Genomic DNA, 27,641 nt, shown 5'->3' with positions numbered 1-27,641 from the left:
TGTTATTTATTTATTTATTTATTTATTTTGAGACGGAGTTTCACTCATGTTACCCAGGCTGGAGTGCAATGGCGCGATCTCGGCTCACCACAACCTCCGCCTCCTGGGTTCAGGCAATTCTCCTGCCTCAGCCTCCTGAGTAGCTGGGATTACAGGCACGCACCACCATGCCCAGCTAATTTTTTGTATTTTTAGTAGAGACCGGGTTTCACCATGTTGACCAGGATGGTCTCCATCTCTTGACCTCATGATCCACCCGCCTCAGCCTCCCAAAGTGCTGGGATTACAGGCTTGAGCCACCGCGCCCGGCTAATATGTATTATTTAATACAGCAACAGCACTGTACTATTTTGGGACCTTCATATTGTTTTATGTGTTAAGACTGTAATGGAAGGGAACCCTTACATCAACCCTGAAACCGGGAGACTACTGAATCTCTCTGTGTTAATTATGTGTCCCAGTACCAAAAGCCTGCTGTGAACTTGTTAAGTCCATGAAGAGGGAGTTCTGTTTTTGGTTGTAACAAAGGTGTTTCCATAAAACCCAGCCTTAGCAACCCCTCTTCTGTCACTAATGAGATCTAAGATATTCTGCAACCTCATGGCTCTAAACTCAAAACCTTTTTTTTTCCCTGTTAATAGAATTATCTGTTGACCAAGGTTTTCAGAAATGCCAAAAGAAACTTTTAGCAGTTTCTGGATGGGGAAGTTATTTGAAGATTGTTGCCCTTTCTGCCTTCCTTACATAGTCCTTTAATGCTGCATACTCCCCTTTTCTTGGGCAGTAACACTCTCCCTACTTTTTAATTGCCAGGAAGGAAGAATGATCAGAACATGTATGATTATATAATTATTTGCATATGCACAGTTGACAATCTAGTGTTAGTCAAATAAATTGCCAGCTCAATTTTATCTGAAATACCCTGCTACCCTAAAGCTGCTTTGGTATCTCCATTAGGTGAAGACCTGTTTCCTGTAAGTACACATGGCCAGGAAGCAGCAATGGCCAGCTCATGGACCATTTTGTTTTCCATGATTAGTGTTGTTTGAATGATTAGCTTTTTATTCCCCCTCCCTTTGTTATTGGGCACACTTACCATTGACAGGTTCACATGTCTATTGAAGACATATACTCATTCCTGAGATCATCTCTCTTTTCAGACCCCTTTTGATTTACATAGAAAATGGACAGCAATAGCAGAAGAAACAGTAAAAGTGAATCCTTGCAAACATACGTAACATATGTACAAAATTATACCACACCAATTAATATTGGAGAGACTGAAGTGATAGTAGCTAGTGGGGCTTATTTTTGAGTGGCATTGCATCTCATGGTCATTATGAGGGAAGAGGCATTATCTCTTCAAATCACAATTTTTGTTCTGTGACAGAGGAGAACAAGGGGGAAGCTCTGGGGCATGTAGGAAAAAACCCCGCCCAACCATCACCTCCAAACTACAAGCCAAATGCAGTTGGTATAAGGGAGGGAGATACTTCGTGGGTTGGGCTACTGTGGAGTGATGTGTCTTTGGCTTTTCCCTTGACTCGGGGCTGCATCACTACATAAAGATGTTTATTAGAAGTTGTTGGTCTATACTGGGATGATACTATGTGAACAGAATCATGGGGTAGATATAGTCTCTGACATCTGCACAGAATATAGTAGATAAAAAAAATTGAAGATTGAGGATTACCATCACCCCTTTGTGATTTATCATAGGCTCAGATTATCCAGTATGAACCTCCATAGTTTCCTCTTTGCTGACAACCCTTGAAATGCAGAAATCCCTTTGTTTCCCCACAGTATAACTATTGCACATATATTTGCTCAGTTTTTGGCTGTTGTTACATATTTTATAAATCATTCATCATTAAGGACAATCTCTCTTGGAGTGTCACCTCCCAAATATGGAAAAACTATGTCTCGTTTGCATCATTTCTGCAGTATTTAGCATAGAATCTGAGAATCTCTGGGAATTTATAAAAGAGACTTCAGTTGACATGGAATACTATTTTGTTTATTGACTACACCTATTTTCCCTATGGTTTAGCCATCTCCCTGACTGAAAATTTCTTTTGCTTTTTGGAGAGGGCTTTATTATTTTATTTTCTCAAAAAGGGAATGAATATTTTTAGGCTTCCTGAAACTTGTTAGATATACATGATGCCTGGGCCTTTGCAGGAGCCTCACAGGTTGAAATGATCAGTGTATGTGAACCTAAATTAAACCCTTCCCTCTTGGACTTGATGAATGATGATAGACATTGACTGTCCTACTTTATATCTTGCAGGTGATCATTTGAAGATCTGTCCCCAGGGTTCTACCTGCTGCTCTGAAGAGATGGAGGAGAAGTACAGCCTGCAAAGTAAAGAGGATTTCAAAAGTGTGGTCAGTGAACAGTGCGATCATTTGCAAGCTGTCTTTGCTTCACGTTACAAGAAGTTTGATGGTATGTTATTCAAGTCATATGTAAGAGCCGACAGTTAAGTCTGTACTGTAGCATTTTCGCAGCTCCTCTGCTCCTTCAGTGCTTAAGTTTTTCTCCCGAGATGTTGTCCTTGTTGGATACCAGAGACAAGTTAGCCCTGTAGCCTTATGGCTAGAACACTTCCAGATGCACTGGAATCTGTATGGTAGGCATTATGGAAATATGGTCACAAGGAGCCAAAAAATAGATTATTTTAACTTAAATGCTTTCATTTATTTTCTTGGGTGAACACAGAATAGTGTTGTTGACGCAAGTCCCTTAAAAAAAAAAGAGACTTCCTAATAAAAAGCAGGCATCTGAAAACTGTCTTAGTCAAAAGAGCCAAAGATAATTTACAGATGCTGGACTTCAAATTAAATTTCAAAATGGATCCCCAAAGACAACTAGAATTCCTAGAAGTTTTGCAGAACACAGATAGGATTAAAGTTCTTGAGTTTCCATGCAACAGAGACCTAAAAGTAGCTATTTTACTATAGTCTTCATTAAGCTGGGCTCCACCCTCAGCCTCACATTAGCCGAAGCTCTGGCATAGTCTTTCCATGTGAAAGCTGTGATAGAACCCGTTCTAATCACCTGTGCCAGACATGAGTTCTCACAGGCACACTTTCTCTTAATATTGAAGAAATAGCCAATATGAGCTAATTGAGAGTGTACTTTGATCCTTTCTGAACAATGGCACAGATAACAGACTTTAAAAAGAATATGGAGTCCAAAACACCTCAGAATTCTTTTACTTGGTGCTGTTCACTCAGTTTGAAGATTGTTATGAAGTAGATTTAGTTTTAAGAGAAATGATTTCCTTTGTGCCTGTTTTAAAGGCCATTCTAATTACATAGTACCTTTGGAACATGCTTTTCTTGACATTATGTGTGGTGAAAAGTACAAGACAAATTTTCTAGATATGAAATGTCTCTGAGTATTTCTGCAAAGCACTTGTTACCATGGCAAGAAAGTTAGATTAAATTAGACTTGATATAACTGATAAGGCAGTCCTCAGTTAAAGAACAGGTTGTATTTCAAATGTTGGCTTTGAGATTTGTTATTTCAAACTTATAGCCAATTTAATAAGTGTTAGTTAGGTTCCCAGGCAAGACCACAAAAGCACATTTAATTTATAACGTAGTTGAACTAAAACGCTGTCTATGTGGTATACTATTGATCCTACCTATTTTTTGAAACACATTGTATGCAAAATTGTGACTTAGTTCTATCTCGTTTCCCTGGATGAATGGGGACAATTTAGATATCTGTATATTCGTCTTATTACCCATATTCCCCTACATATATGCTGTAACTGTTAAGAGTATTTAACAGTGTGTTAACACCATGTGAAAATGGGTATTACTGGCAAAATATATCATTAGTCCTCCCTGTCTCTCCTGATCACTGAATTATTATTGAAAAGAATGATGTTTTCTTGACTATGGCATTTCTCATTCAAGATAATAACCTAAGCCTTTTATTTTACTTTGGGGAGAAAACTTAGAAAGATAATTAAATGGTCATCTTTGAAAACATAAGATGCTGATATTTGAAAATCACCACTTAGGGGCTTCATAATGGAATTTAGAAGGAAAAAAATTCTGCTCTTTAGAAATAACTCTCCTGTTGGCAGCACGATGTAGTGGAGATAAAGTTGTTTCCAAGTTCCAAGGCCTTCTACTGCAAGTCACCTCATTTCTTCGTTAGATTTGTATCTTTCTGGCATGGAGCCCATAGTCATTGCCTATGGGCCTGCTGGTTTAGCTATTCTTTTCCCTTCTCGCTCCCCATGGTTTTATAGCACTACTCGTATGAGTCCAATGTGTAGTTTTTCTTCCCCCCCTTAAACCATACAGAGAAACTTTATCAGTAAGTGTTAACATATGTTTTTTTAAAAAGGATAGAAAAACAGTTTTTCTTGCTCTTCCCTACCAGACTTCACATTCAATAAATATGTTAACACTATGCCTTTATCAGTTTCAACACATTAATGTTTATGAAACTCCAGTTTGTTTTTTCTGACTTAAAATTAAAATATGGCATAGGCTGGGTGTGATGGCTCATGCCTGTAATCCCAGCACTTTGGGAGGCCAAGGTGGACAGATTGCTTGGGCCCAGGAGTTCAAGACCAGTCTGAGCAACATGGCGAAACCCCGTGTCTACTAGAAACACGAAAATTAGCCAGGAGTGATGGTGTGTGTCTACGGTCCCAGCTACCTGGGAGGGTGAGGTGGAGAGGATCACTTGAGCCTGGGAGTTCAAGGCTTCAGTGAGCCAAGATTGTGCCACTGAATTCCAGCCTAGGCGACAGTGCAAGACCCTGTCTCAAAATAAATAAATAAAATAATATAAAATATGGCATAGTCAATAAAGTTAGGGAACATAGATAAAAGTTTTCTTTTTTAAGAGGTAGTAGCTGAAATGCATTTGATCTGGAGATGAGTATACTGAAATGCTGGAATACTGGAATGCCAGAATACTTTGCATATTCTCTCCAAGTTAGGTTAAAGAAACGATTAGATAATTTTAATTTTATATGCCATAACCTCAGTTGACCCAGCAAATCATAGTCCCCTAGTGGGTGCTGCATTGATTGACTTTTTTTTTTTTTTTTTTTTTTAAGGTGGAGTCTTGCTCTGTTGCCCAGGCTGGAGTGCAGTGTCACGATCTCGGCTCACTGCAACCTCCACCTCCTGGGTTCAAGCAATTCTCCTGTCTCAGCCTCTCAAGTAGCTGGGATTACACGTGCACACAACCACGCCCGGCTAATTTTTGTATTTTTAGTAGAGATGGGATTTCACCATGTTGGCCAGGCTGGTCTCGGACTCCTGACCTCAGGTGATCCACCTGCCTTGGCCTCCCAAAGTACTGGGATTATAGGCATGAGCCACCACGCCCTGTGATGATTAACTAATTTTTAAGGCTGTCGATTAGGACTTGCCAGTACTTTTTAAGGCCTGACAATCCAAGGGCATTGATTAACAGGCTATAGAATATATCTTGACTCTCAGAAATTCAAGGGTGGGTGCTTTGGTCAAAGAAGTATCCAAACCCTTATAATAGCTAAACCCTGGATCATTGGTGTGAATGGAAGAGAGAAAGTTGGACAGACTAAAAAGATGGTGGTAGGGAACGGGAACCAAGATGGAGCAGTGAGATTGCACAGAGACAGCTGGGGACATATCGTAAGGAAATAGTAAAAGGACACATGGAAACATTTTGGGTCAAGCAACTTCAAAGGAGCACCTTTTGTCATCTCCAAGCTTACAGTGTAAATTCAAAGTGGTGATCTTGACTCCAGACAACTTCATCTATCATCAAAACCTGTCTACGTCTGTGAGATAATACTTCTTTTAAGGAAGAAACAATTACATTTTAGAAAATAAACTTTTCAACAAAAATAAAGTTTGGGAGCTTGTAGAGAGTTAGCCTTCTGTTACCGGAAATCATCCCATTGTCCCAGTTTTTCGTAATTCTTCCTCGATTGACCCTGATCAGGGTTCTGGTGTCAGCTCTGGCATTTTTGGAGTCATTGGATTTGAGGGATGAGTCTCTTCTCCAGTTCCCTTACCTCTAAGGCCTTTTTTGTTCTGTACGCTTAATTTTCTGTTGTTTGCACATCTCAGGAGACTGTACAGTCTATATCAGTTTTTAAGATACAAACGTGTGTGTGTGTGTGTGTGTGTGTGTGTGTGTGTGTGTGTGTGTGTGTGTGTGTGTGTGTTCAGACTTCGGTGAAATACAAGAGAACACTTCCTCCCCCTCTAAGGTTATCAGGTTTCCCATATTTTAAATATGTATTACTGAATTTAAAGACTGGCCTCTGTGTTTTTCTATGCTGTATTTTTTTTTAAACCTACTTTTTAAACTTAGGATGTTTAATACCAGAAATCAGCTATTTGCTGGCGACATAGAGCCAGATCGTGGTAGTGACAGAGCTAGCTGCTCCCCCTCTTGGCCAATTCTGGGAATTTTTTTGATAGTAGAGCTGCTAATTAACATAGCTGAATCAGTCCTCTCATGAATATGCTAATCACATACTTAATTCAGGAGGAAGTTAGGGAAAATTGCTTGGCAAAGGGAAAAGAATTAGAAGTGGGGCATAATCCGTGTTTTGGGACCACAGCGTAAAGACCCACCCCCAAATGCCTGGCATTTTGTGAGAAAATAGTTGTTTTTAAAAGAAGCGTAGTTAAAAACCCAAATAGGTTAAAGTGATTAGAGCTGCCATATTAAATGTATTTCTGAATTTCATAGTAAAAATGTTATACCTATGAAGTAATATTGCTACGTAACTGCCTATATCAAACTGTAGATATTTTGCATGTTTAAAGAACTAAGGAAATGGATGTTGTCTGATGCTAATCTATTGGGAAAACTCCGTTAATTTGTCATTTTTAGAGCAAAATTTGGAACTTTGGATGGGAGGCAGTACACAGGGAATTATCCTAGTTCTGCAGTGAACCCACTGTGACTGTGACCTGTGGCAATTAACTGAGTCTCAGTTTTCCCATCCATAAAATGAGGGGGTTGAGCTAGATGCTCTCTAAAACCCTTTCAATTCTACCAATTCTGTGAATCTTTTAAACATGTGACTAGACCAGCTGCTTTAGTGAAAGGCCTTACAAGATGTTAATTAGCCGTCTGTATGGTACCCTCTATTTTCCCTCTATCATTTTTTAACTCGCAGCTACTTTCACCAGGTCTTTGAAAAACCCTCCCATGAGCCTGAAGCTTGTTAACTTGAATAGTAGAAATTTTCTGAATTAGCTTAAAACGCACATGAAAGAAATAATTGTCTGTCCCATCTATCTGCATGGGCCAAGTGTAAACCAAGCAGCTACCCTTCCCTGAAGCCCTAAGGCCCCTTGTTTCCTATCACTTCACAGAGGCAGGGCACAAAGCACTCTTCAGACTTAGCCGAATCTGTGTTTTAATCACTGACTGCAAATTTTCTGTAGTTCATATTAGCCATTAACCAGTGTAGAAGCTCAGTGAGTGGGAGGCATTAGAATTTATAGGCCCATGAGAGGCATGACCTCAGTGGAAGCGAGCTGTCCACTCACCGTAAAAGACAGATATGTCCAGCTAAGCTTCATGGCCATTGACTAAGCTGAAATTTCTGGAATTTCCTCACCCCTGACTTTATTTTCCACCTATATAGATAATTATCATTTATCCAGCCACACTTACTGACTAAAGATCCATCTGAGAGGGTTTTAGGTTGAAAAAAGTCTAAAACATCCTCGAAGCAAGTGTGTCATAGAAATGTACAGCCTAATATATAACTTGATTGGTTTTTAATCCTCACCTCACATTTCATTAAGACATTAAAAAAATTCATTACTTTCTAAGATCTGTGCTACAGTACAGCAGGCAACATTTCATAGTCTGAGTAGCCTATGAAAGGTAGAGAGAAAAGTACAGAGAAAGACATGAGACCTCCTGGCCTTCCTGCAAAGGTAGTGTTCCTTCCAGATTATGCCAGTGGTCGTTGATTTAGTTTGAAAGCACTGCTACTCTTTCCTTCATGATTCTATTTTATTTTCCTTCCATATGAAAGAGACTAAAAAGCTGGCTACTTTTGCTAATTCTTTTACAATCTCTGTGAAACTTGACCAGAATGAGGCACTGCCAACCTACTGTAATCAAATCAAGAGCTCAGACAAAATGCACACATTTCTCTATTGACAAAGGTTTTCTGCCTTTTGAGTTGTTTTCTGAAGTGTGACCAATTGTGGCTCTAGCATTGGCTATCTCATGGGATTGAAAATGCTTGTACAGCTTCTACAGAGCCCAAAGCACATTAACTTTGGGCCTCTCCTAATTAGCTTTGACTTCTTCAGAAGGCATGACATTAGCAAGAAGCAATGGATCTGTCTGGAGGGAAGTAAATGCATAGAAGAGCTTCAGATGAACTGCTTTTATCAACTCTGTTGGTTCATTGCTCTTTGGGCCTGGGAGTTTGAAATGCTGTTCATCATTGCTTGCTCTACTTCTGTGTGTCTGTCTGTCCAGGCAAAGAACAGGACTTAGTTGATCTAGCACTGACTCCAACTAATTGACTGAGAGAATTCCCTATCCAGACAGGCTTCAGCCCTTTCTTGTTCATTGTCCACACCCATCTTCATCACCCTCTCTCTTGAAAAAATTACCAGAGCAATGGAAACTCTTATAATAAATATGAACCTAACAGCAAGGATGGAACATGGACACACCCTTTCTGCAGATAGATTTGGCAATGTGTCAGCAGTTTTGAATATGTTCATACTCTTTCATTTAGTAATTCCATTTCTGGGTGTGTATCCCAGGGAAAAACAGATCTGCATAAACACGTATGTACTATGTTAATAGGATGTTCATCACAGCATTATTTCTGGTAGTAAGAAATTGGAAATAAGCCTATATGCACCACAATGATTCTATTGTGCTCCATCCACTTGGTGTCATTGTATGCAGTCATTAAAAAGAATGCTTCTGCCAGGCTCATGCCTGTCATCCTAGCAGTTTGGGAGACCAAAACAGGTGGATCACTTGAGGTCAGGAGTTTGAGATCAGCCTGGCCAACATGGTGAAACCCCATCTGTACTAAAATACAAAAATTAGCCGGGTGTGGTGGCATACTATGCCTATAATCCCAGCTACTCGGGAGGCTGAGGCAGGAGAATCGGTTAAACCCGGGAGGCAGAGGTTGCAGTGATTCGAGATCGCACCACTGCACTCCAGCCTGGGTGACAGAGCAAGACTCTGTCTCAAAAAAAAAAAAAAAAACCGATGCTTCTGAAGAAATTTTAATCACATCGAAAATACTAACCATATAGTGTTACATAAGAACAGGGTGTAAATACATTTTTATTTCAACCATGTGACCACATGTATTTTCATAGGAAAAAGGCAGGAAGAAAATTTGATAAGTCATTGTTACTGCCTTTTAGCAGTGAGGATTATGGGTAATTTATATTTTCTTCATACCTTTGCAGATTTTTCAAGTTGCTACAATGAGGAATACTTTTTAGGAAAAAAATTAAATATGTCTGTATGAAAATTATGAGAACTGCTTTGGTGAAGTTTTAAAAATAATGTTTTTCTTTTTTATTTAGTATTACAGCGCTCACTGTGGACATTTTGGAAAAGCAGAAAAATATATCAAAGCCTCCATCAATTAAATAGAGTAAAGGGAATAAAGGGAAATAAAGTTACCTTTGAAAGCATGAAGGTATATCACCTTTCTGATTATAAAATGTCACTGAAAGATCTGGGGAAACAAAATCAAGAAAGATAGAATGAAAAAAATTACCCTTGATCCCCAGCACCCAACCGTCACCCCAGTATTTACCTCATCTTTTTGCGTACATAGATAATACATATACATATATGCAAATTGGTATCATAATGATTTGCTATTTTGTGTTCTAATTTTTTTCTCTCTCCCCCCCGCCCTTTTTTTTTTTTTTTTTTTTTGAGACAGAGTCTCATTCTGTTGGCCAGGCTGGGGTGCAGTGGCTTGATCTCAGCTGCTCACTGCAACCTCTCCCTCCCAGGTTCAAGTGATTCTCGTGCCTCAGCTGCCCAAGTAGCTGGGACTGCAGGCACATGCCACCACACCTGGCTAATTTTTGTATTTTTAGTAGAGACAGGGTTTCACCATATTGGCCAGGCTGGTCTCGAACTCCTGACCTGAGGTGATCTGCACACCTCGGGCTCTCAAAGTGCTGGGATTACAGGCGTGAGCCAGTGTGCCCAGCCTGATTTTTCTCTTGACATTAGATTATTAACAGACGGACTCTATTATGAGGTGTGTACCTCATAATATGAAGCCATATGGTACCTCTCTGACTGATTCACTGATCCACATAGAGGTTAGTAGTACATGGAGCACTTGCAATGGCTGCTGCAGCTTCCTAGCTTACTTGTATGTGCCTGAAGCCTTCTCTGGGCATTTCTGAATGCACAGAACTCTGGGCATGCTAAAGCCACCTGCCTAGCTGGTGCTGAGAGTGCCCTTAGTAGAAATGGAATGATGCCCAGCAAAAGGGACCTTACAATACTGAGCCTGTGTCCCTGGCCACGTTAGCCAAAGACGGGGGCCATGAGTAAACATTGTACTTATTTCCTTGGAGCCTTAGCATTCAAAATGCATTCATGAATAAAAGCAACTTTGGGAGGAAAGGCTGATCTTATTTTGGCAGAGTCCCCGGTACTCTGTGATATGCTAATAGCTCCTAATAAGAGCTACAGCTGGTGATTGGCCTGTCCACCAAGGAGCAGCCTGGTTTTTTTTTTTCCCCCCTCTTAGAGTTAGGGTCTCACTCTTGCCCAGGCTGGAGTGCAGTTGTGTGATGATAGTTCACGGCAGCCTTGAACTCCTGGGCTTAAGCAATTCTCCCACCTCAGCCTCCCTGGTAGCTAGGACTACAGACATGCAGCACCATGCCTGGCTAAGTTTAAAAATTTTTTAATTTTTGTAGAGATGGGGTCCCAATTCCCAGGCTGATCTCAAACACCTGGCTTCAAGCAGTCCTCCCACCTTGGCCTTCTAAAGTGTTGGGATTACAGGTGTGAGCTGCTGTACCTGGCCAAGGAGCAGCATATTGATTTGCCATCGGTTGATAAACATAAGTTGAGTATACAATCTTTTGGTATACTGTGACTTAGCAGGATTGTTGAGGAGTGAGATTATGCCATGCTCGAGAAAAATGCCTGTTTAATAAAAAAGCAAAACATAGACTTTATCAAAAAGGCAAGACAGGAGGAGATAGTCATAAACCAAAGTTTCAGGTTGTCAGTAAAATGCTCGCGGCTTCTCCTTTTTTCCCTACATTTTTAAATGCTTATGTTTGCTGTTCTTCATTAATGACTTGATCTTGGGTGAAGGAATCAATGGGTTTAACTGTTTAAATTTTCTTAGCAGTTTGAAAGGTATGATTTGTAGCATTTACAAGGAGGCTTCCTTTTCCAGTAATTTTGTTGATCTAGTAGCTTAATGTTTGCATGCCATACCGGGGTATGAAATATAGCATTGATAGTAATAGAAAATTAATCCTTATATGTAAAAGGCAGCTTCCTAATAATGTAAATACCAGGTGGTAATTTATAGCACCAAGCAAATGGATCGAATAAGAAGGGCCCCAATCTCTTAAGGTTATGGGTTAATTCTAGAATGCATTCTAGTTCATTAATCAATAGCCAGTTGATTATTTATAAAGGAGTAATGCGGCATTTAATAGCAGAACTGGAGGTTCTTTGGCCTATTTCAAGAATTGTGATGTTTATTTCATGCAAGACAATTAGCTGGGGATAGAAGTTCCAGAAGTTCGTGATGTTCTTCTCTTTTTTAAAAGACAGGATATTTACGTAGAAAACCTTTGTATGGAAAAGTTTTGCATTTTTAATTTTTTCCATGTTAAATTGGTAGTACTACTTACATTTAGAATGATTAGATTTTAGAATTGGAACGTACTTAGAATCCCCTAGCTCAGTCCTTATACCAAGTGGACTTCTGGCAAAGAAGGTCGTATGCAAATGAAATACATGGGCAGGGGGTGTTGACATGCTGATTACTTCTTATTTTTTTATATGTGTGTGGTGTGTATGGTATTCTCTTATTTAATGTAAACTCTCTTCTCAAGGGTGAGGTTTCCCCATTCCCTATTTTTCACCCAGCAGTCACTCCCACCCTCATAGATGTCTGGGATGTTTCACAACCTTGGAAGGTAGAATCATTAAGCATTTCCCTTAGGATAAACAGCTCCCAATTTTATAAAGTCTTGAGTCTTCTTAGGAGACCTCCAGCAACTTTGGCTTCATTTATGTCCCCTCAGATGGATAATGTTTGACTCTACGAGGAAAGATAAAAACCAGTCTTTAAAGATTTTTTAAAAAATGATTGTAGATACAAAGAAACTGTAAGAGTGACAACTCACGTATTAGTAATAATGTTTATTGTGCATCTACTTTATGCCAAGCATTAGCCATATGAGGTGAGCGATAATAGCCCCATTTTCTGGAGGGGATAAAAGAGGCTCAGAGAGATTAGACCTTTTGCCTAACCGGGGTCATACAGCCCCTGAGTGAGAGATATCATGTTTTTCCCACTGTGTCCTGCTGCTTTAGATTCATAGCATGTTACAGTGTTTATTTCCATCCCTGTGTTGAGTGGCCATTCATGAGTTCAAGGAGTAGCAGCTGCTTTATCTTTAGAACATATATACCCAAGCCTTCAAACTGAAAATTGGAGGGGAAATAAACCCTGATCACAGGCACTATATTTCAAATGCTTGTAAACCACCACCTAACTTTCTTTCAGACACTGGTAGCTTTACTTAAAACAGATTCCCTGAGCAGCATTTTTTCATGAATACAAGCAATTGCTGCACGGGAGATCTAACTTCCAATTTGTTTGGCTTCTGATTGTTGTGGAACCCTCGTTTACATTGCTCTTGGCTGGTTCTTTCTTAGGCACCAAATGTTTTGTAATTAGTTTCAGTCATAATGATTATGAGCAATGATTACTAGGTGTCTAGGGCCTGTACAGCTCTTCTTCAACAGTTAAGATCTGACCCTGATTAGGAGTTCTGAGAACAATTGAAAAAAAATGGAGATGAGCATTGCAGCGATTACTGAAGTTGCCATTGATGGCTGTGCAACAGGATCTGAATGGCTAATTTATGCTTCATTCCTCATTGTAGAAGTAAATGTCATGGGAATAGGAAGGAGGCTTGGGGATATGAAAGAATTATGCAAGAACATGTGAGCTGCTAGTTTAATAGGGGGAACAGATGCAAAAGGATTTTTCCCCTTTTTTTCTAATAGCAAATTATTATGCTTTAGTTGATATTGTACCTAATTGGTATGGATTTTAGAATTTAAATGATGTCTGCCATCCTTATGAGGTCCCTTTGAGGTAAAAGGCATAGGTTGAATAGTCTCACGTAACAGGGTTAGTAAGAATCAGCCAAAAAAAAAATGAGTCTAGGTCTTCTGGATCCCCTGATTTTTGTTTGGTTGACTCTCATAGATTAAATAGATGAATATTTAGGAACTTGTTATATGTAATGAAAGATTAACAATTTTATAGATGTTTAAAAAAAATCCCTGGTGTTCTCATAAAACCATAAGTGGAGAGTGGCAGTGTATAGTAAAGGTGAATTGGATGGGGGGAAATTTGTCTTACCAGAAAGTTTCATTATGGTCTGATTGGGCAGGAAGAAGGTTAAGATGCATGGTAAAACAACATGTACTTTGATTTGAGCCCACAATAGCCACTCAGTACATACTTGTCAAATTGCATAGCCATTTGGAGAAATTACATTGTGACGTTTTAACTCGTTATATCAGTTTTATAGAATTACTCAAGCATTTATTAACCACATGCTCACTCATATGGCCTTTATATTTGCAACTTATATAGCCACATTAAATAGTCCTTTAAAATGTGAAGGAAAGAAAATAAATTTTCTGAATGATGAAATGAATTAGGATTAAGGATGCATATAGTACCAAGCTAGGCTCTTAAAGTATAAACACACACACACACACACACACACACACACACACACACACACTTTCCTAGACATAATGTGAGTTGTGGAAGCCAAAGTATGGTTCATGGTGGGTGTTGGACAGGGGCATGTCAGTTTCAAATCAGTCCCCTCTTCATTAGGCCATTTCTCTTGTACTCCGAAGTAGCTATGTTATATATGGCTACATCAACCCATAAACTCTTAACCTGAATGAGGAACTGTAAGATAATGTTTTATTTTTTCCATAAACTGTTCAGTGATTTAGTGTTTGACTTTCAGCACTTTGTCAAAAGGCTAAAACTTGACATTCATTAGAAATTTGAAATTAAAACTAAGCTAGAAATGCCACACTGTACGCTACCCCACCCCTAAAAACCAAAATGACTCTAGGTGACATTCATTAAAAATGCAAGTGAGTTTTGACAGTTACCTACTAAATAAGTGTGAAAGCACAAGTCAAATAATTCTGAATGTCTAGTTTCTTCTGATGTGTGCCACTTTTATGAGCAATATAATAAAAATTCAGTATAAGGAAGGACCTGTGGTTACTGTTGGAATCCACTCTTTTTAGTCATGAAATATTAATAGCACTGGCTTGACACAAGGCTTGCATATTGTTCCCAATGATGACGAGGCTTTATTTTTCCAATATGTGATAGCTATGTGTGCAACACACTGGTCATGTAGTAACGCAACCCACATGTGCCTTCTTTTATGTCTTCCATGAGCAATCACCTCTGGGCAAGGATGCTAGCAAAATTCAAGCATGGTGTGGAACATGGACCAGATGGCATTTAAGCTCCCTTCTCAATTTTGAACTCTAGAAAAGTGCTGCATACATTTAATCATCTATGTTAACACTTAGTTGAAAGAGGTCTACACAAGAAAATTTTTCCCCAAGACAGTAAGAAAGTCATTCCTAGGAATGTAACAGATTTATTAAAAAACGCAATTCACTGGAAAGACATTTTCTCTTAATTAAAACATTAATGCTTACCCTGACTGCTTCACACTCAACACAGCCCCTGAGTTGTTGGTGGTTGCAACTGACAGGTGAAATGGGAGACGTTTCAGCGGCTATAGCAGTTGTTCTCAAACTTTAGGATATATCAGAATCACAGATGGCTGAAAATTTTGGCCTATCTACCAAGCCATTTGGCATGTGGGCAAGCCAGTTGCCTAGCTGGTGCTGAGAGTGCCCTTAGCAGAAATGGAATGAACACCAGCAAAAGGGACCCTCCAGGGTTTCTGATTCTGTAAGTCTGGGGTAGGGCTGCGAATTTGCATTTATAGCAAGTGCTCAGGTGATGCTGATGCTGCTGGTTCCAGGCCCACACTTTGAGAACCACTCAGGGGATTTTGGAAAGAATAAAAGGCCATCCCAGGTAGCTGATTGGTGTGCTTCTTGTATTGTTCCCCTAACTCTTTGTGCACTTTCTGCCCTCTCACTTTCAGAGAGAGAACTTTGGTAAAAATGGCAGGCTGCACACTTAAAATGGGGTTGAGTTGACCTGCCTATTTGTTTACTATGCAGAGGGAGTCAATTTCCCTTTCTTTCTCTGAAGAAAGCCTAGTAAATAAAAGGCAAGCAATAGTAGGGAAAAAAATAGATAAAAGGAAAAAGAGAGAAGCAAAGAAAAAAACCCACAAACCATATGTACAATGTTTGAAAAGCTGGAACTAGAGGAAACTGTGGACTTCAGCCTCAGGCCTCAAAGCAACAACTAAATGATGAGTTAGGGGCTGAGAGGCATAGGTGTAGAATCTCCTTGCATGTCAGGAAAGTCACACACATATATCTCCCTGCAAAAGACTTCAGCTTCCTCAGTCCAGGTTTTGAAAAGCTATTTGGAATTACTGGCCACTTTCTGAATTGCCCACCCAATGTGAAAAGAGAACGGTTTTGTAGGACTATTGCATTTTCTTAAGCTCGCCAATATTCTGGCTTTGAAGTAGGTGTCATATTTTCTTTTCTGCTCCATATTTACTCAGAGGCAGTTTCTTATTTGATGTGGTCCTTATATTTTGCTTTGGTATTTGTTATATTTCCTGCTTATAAACTTGATATCACGAGGTGTTTATTTTTATAACAGGCAAGAGATTCTTTAAGAATGATTAATGTTATAGATACACTGTTGGCTTGTTTTTTTCATTGAAGTTCCTGAGGAAAGCTTCAGATGTAAACTAGTTTGCCATTTGTAGTTAAGAGATTAAAATCTCTAATACTTAGGCTGTGGCTATATGGTAGTCAAAAAGTTGATCTGAAATATACTGTATTTATGATTAAGTTCATTATGCATTCTTCTCTCTCGCGCGTGTGCACACACACACAAGGAACATTGAAAATAGTCACATGATGTTATTGTATGAATCCTTTAGAAACCCAGATCACTGTATACTCCCAAGTTGTACTACTGTCTCAGAGAAACACCCAGGAACTTATATTCAGAAAACTCACGTGCTTGCTTGTAGGGGCGTTTGAGTATGTTTCTTGGCCTCAAGCATTTTCCAGGCAGCTATAGTGCATGATTGTATAGATAAATAAAAAGGAGAAATGAAAAAGAAATTTATGCCCAAGTAAAATAACAACTTTTGAAAACACATGTCCTGGTCTTAGGTTACAATTAGGAGGCATAATTAACTTTGGCTTATATTCTGAAGTAAAAAATTCTGGGAAATCTCATGTTTTAGGCTTAATGTGCCCATTTTCCCCCCAATGTTTCTTTATCCACCTATGACAGAGAGAGAGAGAGAGAGAGAATACGTGTGTGTTGTACTCCTGAGAAGTTGTTGGTTTACATTTTCATTTATTTTCCTCTCACAGACACCTATGTAAGTGACTTTGTGACATAGTTTTCCTTTCATTGACAAATGTTTCGTACATACAAACATGTTTTCTAGTTTAGTTGTGTGGGTTGTTTTTTTTTTTTTTTCAGTTTACAAATTTACTAGAAAAGCAGTTATTTAAATACTGAAAACTCTTTCCTTTTTTTTTGGTTTTGTTTTTAGAATTCTTCAAAGAACTACTTGAAAATGCAGAGAAATCCCTGAATGATATGTTTGTGAAGACATATGGCCATTTATACATGCAAAATTCTGAGCTATTTAAAGATCTCTTCGTAGAGTTGAAGCGTTACTACGTGGTGGGAAATGTGAACCTGGAAGAAATGTTGAATGACTTCTGGGCTCGCCTCCTGGAGCGGATGTTCCGCCTGGTGAACTCCCAGTACCACTTTACAGATGAGTATCTAGAATGTGTGAGCAAGTATACGGAGCAGCTGAAGCCCTTTGGAGATGTCCCTCGCAAATTAAAGCTGCAGGTTACTCGTGCATTTGTAGCAGCCCGTACTTTTGCTCAAGGCTTAGCGGTTGCCGGAGATGTTGTGAGCAAGGTCTCCGTGGTAAGCACTCTTGTCTTCTCTGTTTTTGTTTCTGTTTTGTTTTGTTTCATGTTAAAAGAACGTTTGGGAAAGGTAGAAAAATAAATCACCAGAATTCTGTTGGCTCAATAGCAGCCTTTTCTTCCTCTCTTACCTCTTCTCTCCTACACTTTGTCCTTATACATGTACATTTTAGAGTTACTAAACAATACTGTGATCAGACTCTTCACCCATCATTATTATTGTGGTTTCTTTTCTAGCTATTCTTAGAAGGGGAAATGTATATTTACTCAGGAATCTTCATTTTAAAAGTGGGTTAATACTGCCATACCCATTTTAGCTGTTATTCTACTTCCTTTCTACAGAAAGAAACATACACACACAGGCTCCACATTTGGTTGTTTCGTGTGACTATGAGCCTACTGGTTACAGTCTAGAAAAACATTTAATCCCCATGAACATGTGTTTCCTTGTTAGGAGGTGTACTCTGCTCTTTGGAAGATAGGTTTCTATGGCAATTAGTGTGTACCATACTGCTGTTGACTCATGATTTGTAGGATTACTAATACAGAAAGTGAAATTGTAATATTTGACCAGGAACTGATGAAATGAATCTGTTTCCTCATTGGTAAATTCAATGAATTGGTCTAGATAGACTCTGTTCTTTTATTTTCTTCTTCTTCTTCTTCTTTTTTTTTTTTCTGAGACAGTTTCTTGCTCAAGTGCCCAGGCCAGAGTGCCGTGGCAGGATCTCAGCTCACTGCAACCTCCACCTCTGGGGCTCAAGCGATTCTCCTTCCTCAGCCTCCCTGGTAGCTGGCTAAGTTTTTGTATTTGTCAGTAGAAACGGGGTTTTACCATGTTGGCCAGGCTGGTCTCGAACTCCTGTCCGCAAGTGATCCATCTGCCTTGGCCTTTCAGAGTGCTAGGATTACAGGCGAGAGCCACCGTGCCCAGCTGATAGACTCTGTTCTTGAGCAGGATCTTGCTCTAAGGGCCTCCATGAGCAGAAGTAACAGAGAAGGAAGTCTTTTGTGGGTGAGACCATGCAACCGTGGCTTTACCTCCCAGTTCTACCAGAGAATCTTTGCTTTCTTTGATTTCACACAGTAGGGATCTGAGCAAGATTTCAAGGGGAAAAGGGTTCCCACTGCTCCTTCACTGCCACTCCCCTGCCCCAAATGAAATCTGAAAACTTCTCTAAGACCTTACCACCTCTACCTTTCCAAAAGTCGATACCAGGGAAGAAACAGAAATATACTGGGGCAAAGTGATCTTTTCAAGGCTGATAGTGCTGTCAACTTTAGGCCCTCAAAGGGAAAGCCAAGTTGTAGGCCGGTGCTAAAAAGCCTGGATGCACAGTGACAGCAGATTCTGCTGAGGTGATTTGGTTGTTTTGAGGACTGGAAGAATGGACAGCATAAAAACTGGACAGCACTACAGACATGAAAATAGCCACCTGATTGCCTCTCACAGTTCATCTACAGTTAGGGTGACCATATAATTTATTGTCCCAACAGGACACTTATTGTCTAAACCAAGAGGTGCTTATTAACAAATTAGTCACAGACAACAGGTGTCACTAATTGTTTTTTGAGATGCAGTCTCATTCTGTCACCCAGGTTTGAGTGCAGTGGTGAGATCTTGACTCACTGCAACCTCCACCTCCCAGGCTCAGATGATTCTCCTGCCTCAGCCTCCCTAGTAGCTAGGATTACAGACATGTGGCCACCACACCCAGCTAATTTTTGTATTTTCAGTAGAGATAGAGTTTTACCATGTTGTCCAGGTTGGTGTTGAACTCCTGACCTCAGGTGATCTGCATGTCTCAGCCTCCGAAAATGCTGGGATTATAGGCATAAGCCACTGCGCCAGCCAGGTGTCAGTAATTGTTAATAAGTAACCGTGTCTGTCGTGGAGTGGCCAGGATACATGGGTGACTCTAGTTACAGAGAAAACTTATGTTCACCAGAGTGAAGATAAAGATTCTAAAGAATGGTTTATTATGAAAAATAGGTGCTCATAGGGTTTTTCATATTAGAATTGGGTGATAATAAGGATTCGTTCACTGATTGCATACATAATGTTGGTTGTTCTCTCTCTCATCTCCAGGCCATCAACTGGCAGTAAACAATTTTTTCTAGTATGTTTTTTTTCACTCCTTATTTGATATTTTCATCATAAATTGCAAATATTTGTTGAGGCATATGATGGTAGAGTTGAGGGTAGGTGGGGAGATGATTGTTATAATTAAGGAAATAATATCTGATTCTTGAACCTTTGCCAACCCCAGCAACCATTGTTAATCTTGGACCTACTTATGTCAGAGTCCCTAACATAGTGCACAGTGAATCCAGATCAAAGATGTTTGCATCGTGGTACACCCAGCACATTTGCCCTCCTTCAACAATTCCTCATGTTCATCCTCCACTGAAAGGGCAGAAGGACACTGCCATGTGATTTGGACATCTGTGCCTGCATGTGCACGTGTGTGTGTGCACTCGTGCCAAAGAGAAGGGCAGAGAGTCAAGAGCTCTTTGCTAGTGTTTGAAAAGTGCTTTCTTTATGTTAACTCTCTCCCCTTTGAGTTCAGTGCTGACTTGGAGAAAAAGGGCCAGACACTGACTCAAGCCTGCCTTGGTGTTGGCCTCACTTTGCAAGGTTGGAGCTCCCTTGGAGAACTGAGATTCTGAGATTCTGGAACTTGTAAACATGGATGGGAAGGGTAGCCAAACCAAAAAGTTTAGAGGCAATTGATTGCAGTTAGAGGATTGAAGGCTAGAAAAGGCTTGCCTTTGTTTCACGTCTCCCCACCTCCCAGGTAAGGGTAAGTAGCAGTTGGGCCTTCCCTGTGTTGCATTCTTCTGGACAGTGTTCTCAGAATTAACTGCGGGAAACCAAGAAGCTTGACTTCGATATGTAAGATTCAGACACCCTTACTTATGCAATAAAGATATGTGACCCAATATGAAATAGTCACAGTCACTTTTTCTTTATCCTCTCTTTTTAAAAAGAGGCAGGATCTCATCGTTTCACCCAGGCTGGAGCACAGTGTCATGATCATAGCTCACTGCAGCCTCGATCTCCTGGCCTCTGGCAATCCTGCTGCCTCAGCCTCCCAAGTAGCTGGAACCACAGGCATGTGCCATCACGTAATTTTTGTTATTTTTTTATGTTTTATTTTTTGTAGAGACAGTCATGTACTATGTTGCTCAGGCTGATCTTGAACTCCTGGCCTCAAGTGATCCTGCCACCTCAGCTTCCCAAAACACTGGGATTACAGGCATAATAACTTTCTATTGTTGCTTTTGGTATGAGTTTTTGTTAATAGAAAAAGATGCCCTGTCCACCTTAGTATTGTTAAATTCTTTGAGGAAGTTACTTTTTTTTTTTTTTTTTTTGGGACAGAGTTTCTCTCGTTGCCCAGCCTGGAATGCTATGGCGCAATCTCGGCTCTCCACAACCTCTGCCTCTTGGGTTCAAGCGATTCTCCTGCCTCAGCCTCCCAAGTAGCTGGGATTATAGGCATGTGCCACTGCACCCAATTTTTTATTTTTAATAGAGATGGGGTTTCTCCAAGTTGGTCAGGCTGGTCTCGACTCCTCACCTCAGGTGAGCCACCGTGGCCGGCCTTGAGAAATTTACTTTCTAAATATAACCCTAACGATTTTTTTTTTAGGCTTGATCTCTATTATATAGTCATTGTATTCTCATGTCAGCCTAAGAGATACTTGTGTAGTTTTATGGGTATACAGTGAATAGGAGCAATATGGATGAGTTTACATAGAGTAAAACATAACTTGTCAATTGTTTAGTTGAAAATAAAGTTTTGTGGCTACTTTAAGTATTGTGGTCACAATTGGGAATGTCTAAAAAAGATAATGTTTTTGCTTCACCACTGAGCTTCTAAACTTAAGGACTGACATGAAATCAAACCCTTTAAGTTATAGTATCTAAATGAATAAGGACCATAGGCATCAAATCAGTTTATAAAGGTGCTGAATCAAGAATTCTATAAATATCAACCATCTGTTGAATGCATCTATATACAAGCACACAAGGCATACTTGCATACCTGAGAAAATATTTATTACGTTAATTTTTGGAAGATGACAACCAGTTAAAAAACTTGAGATACAGTGGTGTAGGAAAGACAATAAAGGATCTGGCTATCAAAAAACATTTCAAAATCAACATGTTGAAAAATTCGTTTGATTAATTTATAAATAAGATTCTCTACCAGTTTGGATACCCAAGTAAGGTTTTATATATATATATATATATATATATATATATATATATATATATATAAACAACCAAGAAATGAATGTTTCTTCTTTTGGTGCCCAATAAAACTAATTGCTTTGGGCCTGAAAATAGACCTTTCAAAGTAAGGGATGTGTTCCCTAATTGAAAAGAGCCACATCATCACCCACTTCGTCTGCAGAGATTTTTTTCTGTCCTGTTCTTTTCTTTTTTCTTTCTTTCTTTTCTTTTCTTTTTTCTTTTTTTTTTTTTTTGACACAGAGTCTTGCTCTGTTACCCAGGCTGGAGTGCAGTGGCATAATCACAGCTCACTGCAGCTTTGACCTCTGGGACTCAAGCAGTCCTCCTGCCTCAGCCTCCCAAGTAGCTAGGACTACAGGCACGTACCACCACACCCAGCTAATGTTTCTTTCTCTTTTTTGTGTGTGTGTTGGGGGTTTCACTATGTTGCCCAGACTGGTGTTGAATTCCTGGCCTCTAGTGATCCTCCCACGCCTGCCTCCCAGCGTGCTGGGATTATAGGCATAAGCCACTGCGCCTGGCCTACAAAGAGGCCTTTGAAGTGAAATATGGAAAGCATCATGGTCTTGTTTGCATACATAGAGATGTTCCCACTTTCTATTTATGAGTGGATGCCCTGCTTTTCCAGTTTACTTTTGCAGCAAAAGGGTTGCAGTTAAAAGTTGAGCAATGATGTGATTATCACTGAGCCTTTGCAAGGCCATTAGCCACCGGCAAGCTTAAGTTACTTCAAGAGAAAGGCACTTCATAGTTGAAGTACACTTGCCTTGCTTTTGGTTTCTCTGGGCCCAAATCGCCAGTGATTTTAGCTCACTCCATTGAGTTTTACAATTCAAACTTCCCCAAAGCCCCCTTAATTAGTAACAGATGGTTCAAGAATACCCTCGTACTACACGTCTTTGTATTATTCCATCTTTATTTGTCATGCTTCATGATACATTTCCTATTTACCTGCTTGTAGCAGCAGTTTTGCCTGGACGGATGAAGTCTGTTGTGGTCTTTCAGAAATGCACAAGTGGTTACATGTACTATGAAAATTAATAGCTCCTATGCCAAAGAGAGCTGCATTCTCATGGTTTCAATTAACACTGACATAATGGGACTATGTCTATACCCCACTCCAAACTACAGAAGCTGTAATTAGAAATCAGTGCCTCACCATAGGGATGTCTAAATGACTGTCCTGCTTTGAAAACAATTTTCATTGCTCCCTCTTTATTTCTATTTGCCTTTGTTTCGCATCTCCCCACCTCCCAGGTTAAAAGGAAGTATGCAGTTGTGCCTTCCCTGTGTTGCATTCTTCTGGACATTGTTCTCAGAATTACCTGTGGGAAACTGAGAAGCCTAGAAGAGTATTAAACAAACTATTTTACTACTTCCCAAAATCATTATAAATACAAATTTTAAAAATAGTCAATACAAAAAGCTTTTAAGAAGCAAAGTGTAGACATGTATGCAACTCTTAATATTCTTTTTTACTCACAATCTTAAAATCTAGAATTGGCTAAGAGGAATATAGGACTCAAGCCATTATGAGTGGGGAACGGGTGAAGATGGGAGGAGTGCAGGAGATGTCAAATTGAATAAATTGAGTTTACATACTCATAAAACAAAAATAGAGCCCTTTTCAAGAGGTTGACTTATTAGTGTTAACTGAGTCTAATCATTTAAAACAAAGACAAGACACACTTTCAAGTATTTATGAAGCTTCAGTTTTATCTACAACATTTCCAGAAATATTCCCAAATGAATATTTTGTTATGCTTTTCAGATTTTATTATTAGAGGAATCATTAGGAACTTCTCATCCTCCTTTCTTTGTGTATATGCGTTGAATTCAAAACTGGCCTGGAAATTGTTTAAAAACTCATCACGGCCGGGCGCGGTGGCTCAAGCCTGTAATCCCAGCACTTTGGGAGATCGAGGCGGGCGGATCACGAGGTCAAGAGATAGAGACCATACTGGCCAACGTGGTGAAACCCCGTCTCTACTAAAAATACAAAAATTAGCTGGGCGTGGTGGCATGCGCCTGTAGTCCCAGCTACTCGGGAGGCTGAGGCAGGAGAATTGCCTGAACCCAGGAGGCGGAGGTTGCAGTGTGCCGAGATTGTGCTACTGCACTCCAGCCTGGTGCCTGGCAACAGAGTGAGACTTTGTCTCAGAAAAAAAAAAAAAAAAAAAAATCACATACCATGGCAAGTATGGGTTCTCTATCACTCTTACCATAATTTTGGGAAATAGTTCTGTTATTTCTATTGGGTGCTTCTGTTACCAAGCAACAGATAAAATCTAGACCTTTTCTGCTTGTTTGATACTATTGGCTGTGCAAAAAAAGAAAAAAAAAAGGTGCAATGAATGTATGTTAGGAGGTGAAATAAACTAAAATGAAATGTATTTCTAGCTTCAGTGCAGTGTGTTGACTGCCATCACTGTGTAATGTGGCTTAAGGCTCATTCTAAATTAATGAAATGAAATCCAGGCTGTGTGAAGTTCTGTTCCAGCATTTTTATTTTCAGGCTGCTTGTAGTATTTTTTAATGTGGTGTTTGGAAAATGCAGGTCATAGGGTAGAAAGTCTAAATGTATATGAAAAGAGTCTTTGCAGAACACTTTTCTACAAAGGCTTCTTATAGCAGATATGGCATGCAGATGTCCTGATAAATGTATATATCCTGAGGAAGGCAGGAATGAGTATTTTTTAAATAGTTTTAATAAGTTTAGGAGGAAATCAGGAGTCTTCCCCCTGCATACATACTGACTTTTATCATAAAACGTAGATTGTCTCCTAAAATCTTATATTTTATGGTACCTCCTACAGTTACCTTCTCATTAAGAAAGACCTTGGTCAGTCTTAAAGGATTTTATAAGGCTTGGAAATTGAGTGTCAGTGTATTGTCATTATAGGTCAATAACTCAGACTGATTTTTTTTTTATTGTACTTTAGGTTGTGGGGCACATGTGCAGATCATGCAGGATTGTTGCATAGGTACATATGTGGCAATGTGGTTTGCTGCCTACGTCCCCGTCACCTCTGTCTGGCATTTCTCCCCATGTTATCCCTCCCCAACTTCCCCACCCACTTCTGTCCTTCCTATAGCACCCCCCCATAGACCCTAGTGTGTGATGCTCCCATACCTGTGTCCACGTGTTCTCATTGTTCAACACCCACCTATGAGTGAGAACATGCAGGGTTTGATTTTCTGTTCTTGTGTCAGTTTGCTGAGAATGATGGTTTCCAGATTCATCCATGTCCCTAGAAAGGACATGAATTCATCGGTTTTTTTATGGCTGCATAGTATTCCGTGGTGTATATGTGCCACATTTTCCTTGTCCAGTCTATCATCGATGGGCATTTGGGTTGGTTCTGGGTCTTTGCTATTGTAAACAGTGCCTCAGTGAACATACGTGTGCATGTGTCTTTATAATAGAATGATTTGTAATCCTTTGGGTATATACCCAGTAAAGGGATTTCTGGGTCAAATGGAATTTCTATTTCTGGGTCCCTGAGGAATCGACACACTATCTTCCATGATAGTTGGACTAATTTACACTCCCACCAACAGTGTAAAAGTATTCCTATTTCTCCACATCCTCTCCAACATCTGTTGTCTCCAGATTTTTTTTAATGATCACCATTCTAACTGGCATGAGATGGTATTTCAATATTTGCATTTCTTTCATGACCAGTGATGATGAGCATTTTTTCATATGTTTGTTGGCCTCATATATGTCTTCTTTTGAAATGTGTCTTTTCATATCCTTCATCCACTTTTGAATGGATTTTTTTTTTTCTTGTAAATCTGTTTTAGTTCTTTGTAGATTCTGGATATCAGTCCTTTGTCAGATGGGTAGATTGTGAAAATTTTTTCCCATTCTCTTGGTTGCTGGTTCACACTAATGATCATTTCTTTTGCTGTACAGAAGCTCTGGAGTTTAATTAGATCCCATATGTCTATTTTGGCTTTTGTTGCCAATGCTTTGGGTGTTTTAGTCATGAAGTCCTTGTCTATGCCTATGTCCTGAATGGTTTTTGCCTAGGTTTTCTTCTAGGGTTTTTATGGTGTTAGGTCTTATGTTTAAGTCCTTAATCCATCTGGAGTTAATTTTAGTTTAAGGTGTCAGGAGGGGATCCAGTTTCTCCTTTCTGCACACTGCTAGCCAGTTTTCCCAATACCATTTATTAAACAGGGAATCCTTTCCCCATTGTTTGTTTTTGTCAGGTTTGGCAAAGATCAGATGGTTGTAGATGTGTGGCATTGCCTCCAAAGCCTCTGTTCCATTCCATTGGTCTATATCTCTGTTTTGGTACCAGTACCATGCTGTTTTGATTACTGTAGCCTTGTAGTATAGTTTGAAGTCAGATAGCCTGATGCCTCCAGCTTTGTTCTTTTAACTTAGGATTGTCTTGGCTATGTGAGCTCTCTTTTGGTTCCATATGAAGTTTAAGGTGGGTTTTTCCAGTTCTGTGAAGAGGGTCATTGGTAGCTTGATGGGGGATAGCATTGAATCTATAAATTACTTTGGGCAATATGGCCATTTTCACAATACTGATTCTTCCTAACCATTACTGTGGAATGTTTTTCCATCTATTTGTGTCCTCTCTGATTTCCTTGAGGAGTGGTTTGTAGTTCTCCTTGAAAAGGTCCTTTACATCCTTTGTTAGTTGTATTCCTAGGTATTTTATTCTCTTTGTAGCAATTGTGAATGGGGATTTGCTCATGATTTGGCTCTGTTTGTCTGTTATTGGTGTATAGGAATGCTTGTGATTTTTGCACATTGATTTTGTAACCTGAGACTTTGCTGAAGTTGCTTATCAGCTTAAGGAGATTTTGGGCTGAGACGATGGGGTCTTCTAAATATGCAATCATGTCATCTGGAAATAGAGACAATTTGACTTTCTCCTTTCCTAATTGAATACCCATTATTTCTTTTTCTTGCCTGATTGCTCTGGCTAGACCTTCCAATACTATATTGAATAGAAGTGGTGAGATAGGGCATCCTTGTCCAGTGCCAGATTTCAAAGGGAATGCTTCCAGTTTTTGCCCATTCAGTATGATATTGGCTGTGGGTTTTTCGTAAATAGCTTTTATTATTTTGAGGTACGTTCCTTCAATACCTAGTTTATTGAGAGTTTTTAGCATAAAGGGCTTTAGAATTTTGTCAAAGGTCTTCTCTGCATCTATTGAGATAATCATGTGGTTTTGTCTTTGGTTCTGTTTATGTGGTGGATTACGTTTATAGACTTGTTATGTTGAACCAGCCTTGCATCCTACTTGATCGTGATGGACAAGCTTTTTGATGTGCTGTTGCAATCAGTTTGCCAGTATTTTATTAAAGATTTTTGCATCTATGTTCATCGTGGATATTGGCCTAAAGCTTTCTTTTTTTGTTGAGTCTCTGCTGGGTTTTGGTATCAGGATGATGTTTGTCTCATAAAATGATTTGGGAAGGATTCCCTCTTTTTATGTTGTTGGGAATAGTTTTAGAAGGAGTGGTACCAGCTTCTCTTTGTATGTCCGGTAAAATTCGGCTGTGAACCCATCTGGACCTGGACTTTTTTTGTTTGGTAGGCTATTAATTGCTGCCTCAGTTTCAGCCCTTGTTATTGGTCTATTCAGGGTTTTAACTTCTTCCTGTTTTAGGCTTGGGAGGGTGCAAGTGTCCAGGAATTTATCCATTTCTCCCAAGTTTACTGGTTTATGTGCATAGAGTTATTTGTAGTGATCTCTGATGGTCATTTGTATTTCTGTGGAATCGGTGGTAATATCACCTTTATCGTTTTATATTGCATCTATTTGATTCTTCTCTCTTTTCTTTTTTATTAATCTGGCTAGCAGTCTGTCTATTTCGTTGATGTTTTCAAAAAATCCAGCTCCTGGATTTATTGATTTTTTTAAAGGGTTTTTTTGTGTCTCTGTCTCCTTCAGTTCTGCCCTAATCTTAGTTATTTCTTGTCTTCTACTAGCTTTTGAATTTTTTTGATC

The 27,641-nt window shown here is 39.5% G+C and overlaps 1 protein-coding gene across 1 annotated transcript in view; it reads left to right on the top strand.

Annotated features, from left to right (window-relative positions):
• The window catches only part of GPC4 (glypican 4), a 123,110-nt gene that overhangs the window by 78,532 nt on the left and 16,937 nt on the right, over positions 1–27,641 (top strand). Inside the window, exons 2-3 of the mRNA XM_032260235.1 lie at positions 2,291–2,449; positions 17,002–17,393. Coding sequence (XP_032116126.1) covers positions 2,291–2,449; positions 17,002–17,393 — 551 coding nt within the window. The remainder of the gene's footprint in view (positions 1–2,290; positions 2,450–17,001; positions 17,394–27,641) is intronic.

Source organism: Sapajus apella, unplaced genomic scaffold (genome assembly GCF_009761245.1).
Source record: "Sapajus apella isolate SASKATOON/1434 unplaced genomic scaffold, GSC_monkey_1.0 scaffold115, whole genome shotgun sequence".
Lineage (NCBI taxonomy): Eukaryota > Metazoa > Chordata > Mammalia > Primates > Cebidae > Sapajus > Sapajus apella.
This window is presented reverse-complemented; position numbering and strand designations above follow the sequence as displayed.